We start from the raw sequence: 15,035 nt of genomic DNA on the forward strand, positions 1-15,035 counted from the left end.
TGAATAAATATCTTTAATGTTGGGATATTGATGTGCATAATTAACCACAGTGTTTTTCTTGTAAAGTAATTGTTAATGTATGAAAAATTGAAATGCTTTGAATATTTCACTTGAGAGTATTATTGTTGCCACCGTCTCTATTAGAGTGAAAAAGATGGCCAATGAATGGTTAAGGGTGGCCCCCCCTGGCCCCCCATCTAGCTCTGCCCTTGCTCCCCAATAGTTGGGCTGAGCCTTGTATAGAGAAGAAGGAGCAGGTGGATAATATTAATGATAATTAGTGACCGGGGAGGGTTCGGCAGGTGAGTGAAGCGAGCAATTAGCTATCAACTTAACGAACACGACAGTTAGCTGGAGTATAGAGACTAAAACATACCTTTAGCTGACAGATCGACCCAATCAGAGCAGGAATTATAAGAAATCTGTAAAAATATAAATTAATATTTTGCTTTTAAAACTAAAAAACCTTTTTCATCTATCAAATGTTTTAGTTTGACCTGGTTTCATTCTGTAAAAAATCTTCTTTAAGGAACATTTGGCTATCCGATTATTATTTGAAAAAAAATCAACAGATTAATTTATTTGCTAAATAATCATTAGTTGCAGGCCTAGTTTGAGAAATTGAGTAAAAGAACAAAATAAAAGAGAAGAATGCTTCTGTTTCACTGTAATTATTTAGAAAATAGATATTTAAATGTGAAAGACTTTTTTTAATCAAGCTACACACACACACACACATATATATATATATATATATATATATATATATATATATATATATATATATATATATATATATATATATATATATATATATATATATATAATATTTTTTGATCATTACGTTTTTTTTTAGGGATGCACGATATTGGGATTTTGACCGATATCCGATATGCCGATATTTTAAAACTCATGTAGCCGATATCGATACCGATGTTAAAGCTGGACAAAAATAAGTAGTCATTGAAAATAGCAGTTTTGTTATCCATTTCTGACACTTTGAAAAATAATATACTCAAATATATTTTCATATGCTGATATCAAATTGATTTTTAAAAACGCGGTATCGATCTATTTTACTTTCAAAATCTCATGAAATTTCATCGTTCTGTTACAAATTCTCGTGATATTTTGCAAATTCTTGTGAGATTTTGTTAGTAAAATAGATCGATGCCGCGTCAATATATCAACATATAAAAATATGGCAAAATGTCATGGATTTTCGGGGGATTTCGTAGCATAACGATGACATATAGCAATATTTCATTAGTAAAAGAGATTGATATGGTGTTTTTAAATGGCAATATATCAGCATATGAAGATATTGGGATATTTTAATGTATCAATATTTTTTCCCTCGTCTTTAGAAGTTTTTAAGTCTGTAAAAAATAAGTTTTTGAGGAAGAAGAAGAAGTAGTATTTTATTTTTTTTTTAGACTTTAGAAACTCAGAAGCTGATCAAATATCGGGTTAAATATCGGTGGGGTGGCCGATGTCCGATATTCAGTTTTAAGGCCGATACCGATAGGGGGCCGATTATGTCGTGCATCCCTAGTTTTTTTTTTTTATTTAATTTCATTGTATTTATATTTTTCTGTAAATAATCCTGAGTGTTTTTTCATAATGAAAGATAAGGAAATGAAAAAATGTGTGTGAAGTATAGAAATTTTAAAAGATAAATGACTGGAATGCATTACTGTGTGTTTGTCCTTCCACTGTGACTCTGATAAAATACGCTAATGTTTTTAAATCATTCCAGAACTTCAGTTGTTTTTTTAACTCTCCTCTCATCAGCTGTGTCTCTTCAGTTTCAGAAACCGCAGGAGCATTATCCTCCTTTTCGCTTCGGGACGGTTCCAAACGGGAGCACTGAGAGGAACATCCGCAGCAACTATCCTGACATGCACACACACATGATGAAATACAACCAGAAGGGAGTAGAAGAAGCTCTGGAGAGTCTCAAAACCGGGTAAAGATATGTTCACGTTATGAGAACAGCTGTTTCCTGCAAGCTATATTTAACTGATATTTGTGACAGAAAAGTTGTCAGATGACAAAATGATCAAAATTTCGGTGACACGGCAAAGATTTGATGCTCTTTGTTTTTTGCGATCTATTTTGGTAGCAGGCCAGTGTGATGCCTGTATTTTTAGATGCAGTCAAATCTGTTGTTATCAGTTGGCAGAATATGAAAAGCATTGTCAGAAACGTGACATTTTATGTCATCTCGAAGAAAACTACTTTGGATTTTAGAGTCTTTGAAGATGCTTTCTTGACAACAATATGCATAGTTTATTTTTTTATTTATTATTTCCTATGATAGAACCAGAAAGTTTCCTGTATGTAAAGCCTTTGATGTAAACATCCACTCTCTAAAATGTTGGACACGCCGTCCTGGGAGAGAAAAATTGCTTTTATTGTTGTACAGGTAAACAGTTTTCTAAGAGAAAAGATACAAAGTCAAACCAAAAACAAAAAAATAATAAGATTGATGCAAGTACACTGCAAAAACTATCTAGAAATAATTAAAAAATTTCTTAAATTAAGTGTTTTCACCCTTACTTTGAGCAGGTAAATGAGATAGTTTGTCAATGGAATGAGTATTTTTACTCTTAAAATAAGATAATTAGATAATATGCACTTGAAAAAAGACAATGCAATTGTGTTTTCTTATTTTAAGTATAAATTGTCTTGTTCCATTGGCAAAATGTCTCTTTAATCTCCTCAATTCAAGAACAAATGAACTTATTTTAAGAAAAAATGACTTACAGTATCTAGATTCAGTTTTTTTACAGTGTAGTTTTTTCTCCTCGCTGGCACGGAATGGCTTGAAATAATCTGGCACTGAAGTCTGGTCTGAAGGCAAGTTAAATAGTGATCAGAGATGGCAAAAGTACTCACTTTCCGTACTTGAGTAAAAGTACAGATACTTGTGTTAAAAAATACTCTGGTAAAAGTGGAAGTACTGATTAAACTTCTTTACTCAAGTAAAAGTAACAAAGTACAGGCTTGTAAATTTACTTAAAGTATAAAAGTAAAAGTAGAAACCACTTTTTTCATGCCGTTGCCTACATTTTAAATGGATGTCTGCCAATAGGACTAGATCTCCGTTGTGTTCATTTTCAATCATCTCGTCGTCCATGCTACTATGCTAACGCCACCGCCACCAAGCTGCAATGATTTGCCGCCAATGAATACCGCCGAATCTGTCGATTCATCTTGTAGGGGTGCGTCAAATGCAACGTAGATTCCCATCCAATTAGATTGAATTTGGTATTGATGACGTGAAAAATAATAATGGTAACTCCATTGAAATGATTCAAAACTAAAGTAAAGAGCCAATTTTTTTTAAATGTAAGGAGCAGAAAGTACAGATATTTGTGTAAAAATGTAAGGAGTAGAAGTAAAAAGTCGCCATAAAAATAAGTAGTAAAGTAAAGTAAAAATATCAGAAAAAACTACTTGAGTTCGTTACTTCCCATCTCTGATAGTGATAGATGGACATGGATCAAATGAGTAGTAACGAGAATAGGAGGGAGCTGTGCAAGTGTGTCTTGTGAGTAATCAGACCAGCATCACACCACAAAGTCACGCAAAAAAAAACATTTTTTTGATCATTTATATCTTTCCTCAGCATATAAGAACTATATTTGATCTACTTTCTCTAGGAAGCTTGATGCCTTCATCTACGATGCTGCTGTTTTGAATTACATGGCCGGAAAAGACGAGGGCTGCAAGTTGGTTACCATCGGCAGTGGGAAAGTGTTTGCCACCACAGGATATGGCATCGCTCTGGAGAAAAACTCCCGCTGGAAACGGCCAATTGACTTGGCTTTGCTTCAGTTTCTAGGAGACGGTAAGCTCTATTTTTTTTAAGCATTAGAGAATTGAAACTAAAAAAATTCCAGACCCCATTCAGATTCCCATTTTTAGACTGAGCTGGTCACCTTGCTTTCCATGTGAAGGGTTTGTCCACTTAAAAAAATCCTTCTGGTCAAGGATTTGCATTTTTGAAATGAGTTAGACGTAAAAAGTTACCAAATGGACAAATTGGAGGCTTTTATGCAATATGTCAAATCTTGTCTGTTTAACACAGTTCTTGATGTTTTCCTCTATATCTTATTCATTCATCCCTGTGGGCCGTAGGCCTATTTCATGGCAAATATGCTGCGACTTCCAAGTCTCAAACCATAAGGAAGTTCTGCTTAAATTCTCTACTGTTCTGTATATATAATCTCTCCGCAGCCTTTGATACAGTCGACCATGCAATCCTTGTATCTCGCCTAGAGCACATCGGCATCTGTAGCGCCGCTCTCCAGTGGTTTAGGTCATACCTGGCAAACAGGAGTTTCTCTGTCGTGATTGGTGACCACTGCTCCTCAAAGGCATCGCTGCCCTGTGGGGTGCCACAGGGATCTATTCTCGGCCCTATTTTGTTTTCTTTATATATGCTACCTCTGGGTTCATCTATAAAAAAACATAACCTGTCTTTTCACTTATATGCCGACGACTTGCAGATATATTTACCCTTGAAACCAAACGAAAAAACTGCATTCACTAAGCTACTGGACTGCATCACAGATATAAAGCAGTGGCTGTCACAGAACTTTTTGCACTTAAACGACAGCAAAACTGAATGCATTTTGTTTGGTTGTCCATCAATTTCAAATGTTCTCGCCACACACTCAAGCAATCTAGCCCCTTTTTTTAAATGCCATGTCAAAAATCTCGGGGTAACATTTGATAATGGGCTCAAATTTGACAAACAGATTAGCTCCGTTGTCAGCTCGAGCTTTTTCCAGCTCCGTCTTTTGGCCAAAGTCAAGTCTTTTCTCAGTCGGCAGGATCTTGAGAAGGCAATCCATGCTTTCATTAGTTCAAGACTGGACTACTGCAATGCCCTTTACGTTGGCCTCAGTCAGTCAACAATTTCTCGTCTCCAACTGGTGCAGAACGCTGCTGCCTGATTTTTAACAAACACATCCAGACGTGAACACATTACTCCTGTGCTGTCGTCACTCCACTGGCTTCCAGTCCGTTTTAGAATTGATTTTAAACTTCTGATGTTTGTTTTTAACGCCATCCATGGCTTTTTCCCCTCTTACTTGTCTGAGATTTTACCTTTCCGCAATTGTGGCAGAGCTTTACGCTCCTCGGCTCAGCTTCTGCTAGAGGTCCCTAGGTCAAGACTCAAACAGTGGGGCGATGGTTCTTTTGCCGTCGCTGCTCCCAGACTGTGGAACAAACTACCTCCTGACATCCGCACCACTACTGACCTCAGCCTTTTTAAAAAAAAGCTTAAAACCCACTTTTTTAATTTAGCATTTAATTCTGACTATAATACTGTCTCTTAGGCTACGTTCACACTGCAGCCTGAAGTGACCCAATTCCGATTTTTTTGCCCATATGTGACCTGTATCAGATCTTTTTATGACAGTCTGAACGACACAGATCGGATTTTTTCAAATGCGACCCAGGCCACTTGGATATGTGGTCCTGAATCCTATACGTATCTGATCTTTTCAAATGCGACCTGTGTCTGTACGGCCAGGTCGCATTCATCCGACCTACACGTCATTGATACTTGACAAATGTTACTAAACGTTACTAATCTGCGTCCTACTAAGCGGAGGCGGGGAAAAACTAACAACCATGGCAGAAGATAACACAGAGAGCAGTCAATGGAGAGAAAGTGAGGTTGCTGACTTAATTCATATTTGGAAAGATAGCTCGATTCAGACCAAACTTGAAGGGTCTTACCGGAACCGGGCTCTCTTTCTTTTTGATCTTCTTAAAAAGATTTCGTTCGTAATGTGCCTGCTCCTGTTGGAGAAGAACTTAAAGAACGCAATATACGCTGCGGTATTACGAGTCATGTTTACTTCCGCAAACACTGAGGACGCTTGCTACATGTGACGTCATCGCGTCCTCGAGTGCGCATGCGGGACACTTCGGTTGAACGCTTTCAGTTCACACAGTAGATCACATACAAGTCGCATATACTTAGAAGTGTGATCGGACACGCAAAAAAATCCGATTTCACAAAAAAAATCGGAATTGAGCATTAAGGCCTGCAGTGTGAACGTAGCCTAAGATGTCCTCTTTCTGTGTGCTCCTTTCTATGCACCTTTGGAAGGCTTTTAATGTCTTGCAGCGCTGCACACTACAGCACTTTTAATTGTATCTGTATGTTTTATATGTGTCATGTATTGTTTTTATGGCTTTGTTGTAAAGCACTTTGGGTTCCATTTAGCTATTGTAAAGTGCTATACAACTAAATTTGATTTGATTTGATAATGATGCCCAGGTCACCAGTAGAATGGGGTGTTTCTATTCTTTCTTAGTAATGTTTAAAGAAAATTTCAAGGGTTTATTATATCTGGTCAGTTGTGCCAGTTTGCTGCTGCCAGTGTTAGCTGCCAAAACAGCCCTGATCAATTTTAGGCATTTATCCACTAGAGACCTCGTTGTGATGTATGGCCCCAAGGCTTTAGCAGATGATCCCTGACACTCATCAGGTCTCAAGGGGAAGCCTCAGCAGGTCACACTTTTTTGTCTGGCATGCTCCTCGGATGCTTCATTGAACTGAGATTGAGGGAATGTGACGACCAAGCCGATATCTCAAGCTCATTATTTTTCTCCTTGTAGGATTTTCTTTGTTACTTTTTGTCCTTTGTTGCTTTTTTATGCTGAGATAGACCAATTCCATGGTCTGTATAAAACACTTTTATTTGCATGTTTTCTAAGCCTTTTTTGTTTACTCTATAAAGCCTTGAACTCAACAATATTTCTGACATTTTGAATTGAAGAAGCTTCCTGGATGGAAAGCGAAATATCACAAATGTCAAATCTTTCTGGCTTAAACGTCTATGTAAATATACTCTTTATCAGACGATTTTGTCCCAAAATGTGGAAAATTTCTATTTAAAAAAAATCCTGCCTAAAATCTGTGGGGTTTTTTCAGTTAGTTTATGCAGGCCAGTTAGTTCTACGTCAGCCTGAACACCTAAATTTGGCCAATCATATATCAACAGTCATCTGTCAATCAAATGTTTTCAGTCATAGCATCTTGATTCATGTGTCGCAGCTAATATACGCAACGGTTGAAATCAGAATCCTTTCCTTTCCCATTGAGTTGCGTCCCAGTGTTCACGGGGATGGACGTCTGTGTCTTCGGCAGGCGTAGAGCTAACAGAACTGGCAGCGTTGCGAGGCAAGGGCTCAAACATGTACGGCTGGAAGCCTTCTACACCAAACCAAGCTTCTGCCGCCCTGGCGTCCTCTTCCACAACATCTTCGTCCCCGCTTTCCTCCTCTAAATAAAAAATGGATGACGGAGGAGACTCATCCACGACCTCCGACACTAAACTCTCCTCCTCTTGCATGTTTCCGCTGTCCATAGCGTTCCTTGACAGCGTCGTTTCTAAGTCACCAATTTAGTGCTACTTGGTCCCAATGGAATTTCCCATTGGGAACCTGCTAGCACTAAGTTGCTAACTGGTTAGCAAGATGCTTCCGATAAACCGGTCACAATCAAATAGCTTGCAAACCTTCTGCCACAACAATCCTGCCCCTCGTGTAAAGTCGTGCACCACTCGGGAGAATTCGGAAATGCAACGGTTGGAACAGCCGCTTCCCTACGACTTAACTTTTTTGGAATGACTTTGACCTGCATGACTAAGAATCTTCACCAGCACTTGGCTAGATCGTGCATCGGAGATGACATCCATGTCAGTATAAGGAACCAAATTTCATCGCTGATGCTAATCTTTCCATCGATACTTTATTGTAATTAGCTGAAGATTTCTATTAAAGATACTTTGCTTCAATGGTATACCATATAGTTATCTGACATTAAAGCTAATAGATGCACTCATGCTTCTTATGTAAAGTTTCACACCTCTAGTTGATAAAGGTTCCTGAACTCCTGGCATCAGTTCCCATTAAGTACTACTGGATTTGCAGTGATTTTGACTTAATTAGAAGATTAATATCTTAAAAACAGCAGGGAGGGGCCACTGGTTTCCTCCATCATAAGCATCCACAGAACCTACATTCAGAAATAACCAAGCCACTATGGCTGCTGGTTCTTCATCTTCTTTCTCCACTCAGAGAATCATCTGGAAAGAGGTATTTCCACCAAATCCATCAAAGTGCAGATATATTGCAATAAAAAGGAAACATCTGCCTGTTTCCAGTGGATTGATGAGGTTAAAACCATCCCTGATCTGTTTGTTTACCCTGCATTCTAATGAACCAGTGAGGCCCTCACAGGGCAGCTATATTCGAAAGCTAAGGTTTAATGGATGTTTATTAAGGATTAGGTGACTTATGAAGTCTGATGCTTCGATTCAATTTTATTTCGGAATATTAAATTAACACATTGCAGAGAACTGCCCTTACAGTGGATATAATCCTAAAATAAATTTTCATTCACAGATATTACTGTGTTTAAAACTACATCTCTACATGAAATCAGCCTTTTTTGGAGGAGAAACTGCATCTATAAAACTCTCTTTTTGGATCGAATAAAATCAGGGAAACATTTATTAACTTTACTTATTTACCGACAACATGTAGTTGCTATCACTGTAGTAAAACAATCTGTTATTTAATAGCATTTTAAGAAAAGCATTAAAGAAGTGGGTAATAACTGCATTTTAATGGCTGGTTTGAAAGCCACCCAGATTGTGAAAGGCCAAAATCGTGGTGAGTAAACGGATTGCAGTTATAATTACCCAACTAAGAATATTTCACTGGTTTTACCCTTGATTTTGAATAATTTATCAATTAACTACAATTCCCAGTCCTGGGTTAGTATATATTCATAATCTACAGGTAAAATATCACAACAGTGACGATATTTATTTTTCAAGAGCAAAGTTTTAAATTCCCTTGAATTATAAAGCAGAATACGTTTTATTATTAAAGTATCTGGTTTATAATAATATGCCAGAAAAAGGCAGTTTCTAATTGAGAAGTAGAAAAACATTGGAGCATTTAAACAGCTTGTTTAAATGAAATAAATATGGTGGTAGTTGTATTTTTACTCAGAAAGCCGAAACCTTTACAAAAATAGTGCCGCCCAATGATGAGTAAAATGATCTTTGATTTAGTCTAAGCAACTTAAAAATGATGGTTTAATTTCATGCATATCAAAGCAGACACGGTACCCATGACAACTCTGGATGAGCTGCAGAGATCCCCGTCTCATGCAGGTGGTTCTGGTTCTTTAAAAATAAATATTTGCTCTGTAATCCACTTATCAAGAGGGGAAAAATAAATTTATTGTTTAAGGAAAGTTTAAGAAACATACATGTTGGTTGCCAGGTTGATGAGAGTGGTTTGAGGACAGGGGCAGATTTACCATTTTGCAATACTAGGCTGTTGCCTAGGGCCCCAAGTTCCTGGGGGCCCCTTAAAACTCTGTTTCCATGTATGGTTAATATAACTATTCCTTATTTCTGCACATTATTATGTTTTTGATAAAAATCCTTTCGCTAAAATGTCATCAGAACGCTGATAATATTAAGTGTGTCTCAGCCCCCCCCTTCAGCGTCCACCATATTGGATCAGTCCATTTGCTGCACATGTTCAGAAAGGTCCAAACAGACAGCAGCAAACCATTTGAAAACAAACCATGCAAAGAGCAGTGTTGCCAACTTAGCGCTTTAGTCGCTATATTTAGCCACTTTTCAGACCCCTCTAGCACTTTGATTTCTAAAAAGCTCCTAGCGTCAAATCTAGAGACTTTTTTCTGCTACTGGAGACTTTGGAGACAACATCTAAAAGCAGGGAACTCTGCTCTCCAGAGCGAGTAGATTGGTAACCCCGCCTCCTGCTCTCCTCTATCTTGTCTGCTGTCATGATTCATGCAGCTATTATTTCATCCAAATGAAAAATGGAGAACAGATAAGCAGATCATGGCTTGTCTACAGTGAAAAGAAGGACTGGGTTATTTACTTTGGCCTTTTTGGAAACACAGGAAGGAGCAATCAGCTAAGTGAGCTTAGTGCTTGGAAAAAATCTTTCATTCCTTTAGAGACAGCATGAAAAGTCAGCTGAGTACAAAACATAGAGAGGAAAACAAGAAGAAAAGGGACAAGAAGAGAGGGACACAACCTAGAACAGATAATGGATGTCTATTCTATTAAAATTTCTCTATCTATATAATTGGTCTGTTTTATGTGTTGTCTTCTCAATTTCCTAAATCCGCCCCTGTGGAGAAAAAACTAACTGTACTGACTTACACAGTGAACTCATGATATTGTGAAAAATCATATTAAAAATCATGACAGCAGGCCTTTCTTACCCTCTCTATCAAAATATTGTTTTGTTTTTAACTTATTTATCATTTTGGTTTTGTACTTATATATATCTTTTAAGTCAGGAGACTTGACCAAGGCCCTTTACACACATTCAGTTATTCACCATTTCTCGCAGACACTGATGCTGGCAAGCTTCATTGTAGCAGCTGCCCTGGGGATCACTGGCAGAAGCCAGGCTGTTGTACACAAGTGTCATCAGGATCTCTGACCACCATAAGTAGGCAATGTTGGTGAAGTGTCTTGCCCAAGGACACAATGCCATTAACAGTTATGGCTTTCAATGTTGTATATTGAACACACAACCCTTTGGTTGCGGGGCAGGCTCCTGCATCTGAAACCACTGTTTTACAGTATTTAAAGATTTCTATGCTAAGAACGGATGGTCCGGGCCCCAAACTAATGAGCAATCATCTGCTGACTAATATATTGTATCTGGCTTTGACAGATCACAACGATGATGAAATCTTGTGATGAGCATCTTATCTTCATCATTTCCCTTTGCAAGTTTTGATTCCTTTTTTCCCCTCTCATTTATAAATCTTTAGGAGATACGGAACGTCTGGAGACGGTCTGGCTTTCTGGAATTTGCCAAAACGAGAAAAACGAAGTGATGAGCAGCAAGTTGGACATTGATAACATGGCAGGTGTCTTCTACATGCTTCTGGTTGCTATGGGCCTCAGCCTGCTCGTGTTTGCCTGGGAACATCTGCTCTATTGGAAACTACGCCACTCTCTCCACAAGTCTCATAAACTGGACTTCCTGTTGGCTATCAGCAGGGTAAGGATTTTGTAAAATCCTAGGTTTATTTTTACACTAGACTCCATGGACTGAAATAATCTGTGTCTAATTTACAGATCTGACTTCTTTTTCATAACCAACATTTTCTTTGCTTGTCTTTAACATACCAGGGTATTTACAGTTGTTTTAAAGGAGTAGAAGATCCTGGGCGTTCATCTGGATTGGCCAAACCTGACCTGACCTCCAACTATGCTCAAGCAAACATGCTAAAGATGCTTCGCACCGCCAAAGACCTGGTCTCCACCGCTAATGTTGAGAGCTCCCTGGACAACGCTACCAAGACAATAGAGCAGTTGACCCGTCATGGAGGAAGTATGCCTGTTCGCGTTCCACAAGTCACCACTGAGTCTGTGCCGGGAGGCTTTGCTTATGTTGCTGAAAATCACTGTCCCATTCCTCAAGGGTCCCTTACTCCACCTCTAACTTGCGTTACCTCTCTGAAACAACACAGGGGTGTAACTAGGCCAACACCACTGCGCTACACACTTCCAACTCGTTCAACATCATGTCTATATGAGAGACCGCTTCCTGTGTCAAGCTTGAGTACGCCCCATCTTGCCCTAGGGGAGTCGCTCCCTCATCAGCACCCACACCACTACCAGACTACAGGGAGGGTCTATGTAGACTCTCATTGTCACTCCCCTTTCATTGCCTACTCTGATCTCCAGCTGCCTGACATTTACACATCTCACCCACTTGCCTCATCTCAAAACCAACATGTCCAAATGGGCTTCTCCCAACCGAAAAGGAGGGCCAGGAGTTTTCAATGTGACAATGAGGATGTAGAAAGAAGAACCCATGGGGATCAGGGAAAGATTGACAAAAGTACTATCAGTCTGACTGAACTTAAAGCCAATCACCTCCAGGAGAACCATATCTCTAACCCAAGCGTTGACAATGTTTACTCAGGAGAGGGGATATGTCCCCGGGTGGAGAATTACAGCTCTTGGCCTCCAGAAGACCTTGCGCAGAGAGGGAGGCGGAGACACCGGCGCCCCTCATTTCTTAAAGCAACTTGGGGCAATGACCAAATTCGTCAGTTTGACGAATCGCAGTCTTCTCTATCCAGCCAATCACCTTCAACCTTGCCCGACCTGTTTCCTTACAATGTTACTCCTACATCTGCCAAGCCTTATAATCCCGTCCATGTTCGAAACAACCTGTGCCTCCCAAGGAACCAGGCCTACCTCCACATAAGGGAGGACCAGAGGAGGCCGAATGGACGCAAGGGCCAGAGACTGCGCTATTCCCAATCCACCCACCTCCCCACATATGGAGAAGCAGTGCGGAATGGTAATGGATTAGGGCGGGGTATGGTGCGCAGAGCAACAAGCTTGCTCAGTCGACAGTACTCGCACTATCTGAACTCATACCCTGGCCTCCCAATCTACCACAGCCCACTGGATCTCCAGCACCACAGCCATAGTTCCAGTCCGGTGTGTCAGTTGTTGGCCTGTGGTGGTGGGCGATGTGGGGGTCAGCGAAGCTTGCTGCATCAAGACAATGTGTATGGAGCTTATGGGGTCTATCAGGCAACCCAGGCTGGCTCAGAGGGCCAGGTGGGGCAAGGTGGAGCAGGCCAACCTGTTGGGAGTCCTTGCGTACTTCGGCCTTGGCGACGTGTTTCCAGTCTAGAATCTGAAGTCTGACTGGAAACCTTGAAAGACAGAAACTGTAGAGAGACCAGAAGTCAAGAATAATACATGTAACAACTTCAGAGAGTTTTCTGTTGTTAGATTTGGAGTTATATTGATTTTAATGGTGTCTTTGTGTGGTAAAGAATTGTAATTTGGGTCAGACACTAGAAACAGACTGCACTTTTAACACTCTTTCATTGATAAAGTTGAGGTCCATGTTACCGGCACAGCGTTAACCAGTGATTTAAGGCTGTATTTGTGTTGAACAGTTTCTCTGTTGACGGCTGGAGTTTAAGTATAACTGTTCAGTAGACAAACTGTTTACATCTTGAAAGAAAGGTTGGATAAGCAGCCATCATTGGTTTGCCAGACATTCAAAAACAGTTGTTAAGTAGATGCAAAGTGATTATTTCTAACATGATGTAATCAGTTCGTAACGATGAGTCCCAGGAAGCAGACGCTTTGTGAAAGCAGTCCATATCTGTGCAGTCTGCAAAAAGGATTGCGCCTTTAGAAGCATTGACCAGCACTAGGTGTCTTAAACCATCATCCTCACCGTATTGTGAGAGGCTGCAGCAGCACACAGGCCTCACTTTGAATAAATATGTATTCTAAGTACTATAAACTAATAGTCGAATGTGTTATTTGAGGCTGGTTATTGTTATATTCATGTATTCTACATATAATAGGAGTTTATAATCATTCTTTTTTTCTAAATACATCTCTGGCACTTTCATTTTTTTCTGTTTAAACTGCTGTCAGATTATGAACACTTTTGGTACTATTTTATTATCATCATCAGTTAGCAGATGATCTCTTTCCATTTTTCAACTCTTTTATATTCTGTCCTCATCCCCCTTTTTACCACCCCCTTCAAGATGTTTAATTATCTAAATAAATGAGGTAAGTGACAACTATTATAGTATCTATATACCAGGCTCCTACACCCTGTAATTAATCCCAAACAACAATTAAAGAGTCTTTTTGGATGAACATAAACGTGTCTTTTTTTTTAAGAGCCTTGGCTTCAATTCCATGTGAATTATAAGAAATTTGTTTTTCTTTTTTTATTAGGTAGTTAAATAAAATACTGGGATAATTATTGTTTTTGTATGGTTTCTCAATAGGTTCCTTCAACGGTTTGGAAACAATCTCCAGTGAAATTTGAATCTGATTTGAAGTGAAATCAAAAACAAGACATGCAGAAATGTTACAAAAGAATGCAAGGACATTAGTAAAGGTCTTGCATTAAAGAAAAAAAATATGTTAAGACAGTTCTGAGGTTGAATTTATTTTTTTCTGGCTTTAGAGAGTAAAACCGTTAACATTCAATACAAAGTTTGAGTAGATTGTGGAGCTTAATAATTATTTGTACATGTCTTTAAAAGAGGAGAGAATCTGGGAAACATTAATGGAAGACGAAAAGCAAAAAAAAATAAAATAAAAACTACAGGAGCTGTTGGTAAACCCTTCGTGTTGGACAAAAAAAAAAGAGGTGTTAGAACCACCCCTGCAAACGTCTCACCATGTTTCTGCTGTAATGATCAGAACAGATGGACCCTGAACTCAAACCAGTTTGAAAGCTGAACACAGTTTATTGAAACAAAACTTCTGCAAGTGGTGTCAGCGACTCGGGCTATAACCTTTGGAAATGGAGACAGAAGATTAGTGACCAGGTTAACTTTACAATATATCAATCACAAATGTAATTGTCAGTAACCTTCTCTTTGTCTTCAGTCTGGGATGAACCAGGAGGGTAGGTTCAAGACGGTTGACAGAAGTTCTGGTGTTGCTGTCACTAGTCAGGAAGTCCCAGAGAATAACTCCAGCCAACTTCCGATGATCCGTGGTCAGGCAGAGGGTCAGAACCGTGAAGGCAATAGTAGGCAGGGGGAACAGGAGGTCAAACCAGAATCTGTAGTTGGGGGTGAAGTCCAGGGTCAGAGCCATGTGATCAAAAGTCCAATGAAGCACCACAGCGAAATCTAGGATGAGTCGAGAAACAGTTCAAGGTTTGTCAACTGGGAGGCAGACAAACACATCAGGGTCAGGCAGAACCGGTAGGAAGGCAAAGATAAGGCAGGCTCAGAAACCGAGAGGCAGAAACAAGTCAGGAGTCAGGAATCAAGAATGAACGCTGGAATGTCTTATCGAATGGCTCATAATAATCTGGCACTGGTGTCTGACCAGCATCAGTGCTGAGATCTAGACATCTGCACCACATTACAATGCTCATCAGAGAAGTTCAAAAAATTCCAAATTAGTCTGCTA

At 39.3% G+C, this 15,035-nt stretch overlaps 1 protein-coding gene across 1 annotated transcript in view; it reads left to right on the top strand.

Moving 5' to 3' along the window:
- The window catches only part of LOC119771743 (glutamate receptor ionotropic, NMDA 2C-like), a 155,368-nt gene extending 141,605 nt beyond the window's left edge, over positions 1–13,763 (top strand). Inside the window, exons 13-16 of the mRNA XM_038267865.1 lie at positions 1,809–1,969; positions 3,669–3,856; positions 10,874–11,106; positions 11,238–13,763. Of these exons, the coding sequence (XP_038123793.1) occupies positions 1,809–1,969; positions 3,669–3,856; positions 10,874–11,106; positions 11,238–12,776 (2,121 nt within the window). The 3' untranslated portion in view covers positions 12,777–13,763. The remainder of the gene's footprint in view (positions 1–1,808; positions 1,970–3,668; positions 3,857–10,873; positions 11,107–11,237) is intronic.
- Positions 13,764–15,035: the final 1,272 nt, after the last annotated feature.

Source organism: Cyprinodon tularosa, unplaced genomic scaffold (assembly GCF_016077235.1).
Source record: "Cyprinodon tularosa strain WSP-4 unplaced genomic scaffold, ASM1607723v1 ctg689, whole genome shotgun sequence".
NCBI classification, from domain to species: domain Eukaryota; kingdom Metazoa; phylum Chordata; class Actinopteri; order Cyprinodontiformes; family Cyprinodontidae; genus Cyprinodon; species Cyprinodon tularosa.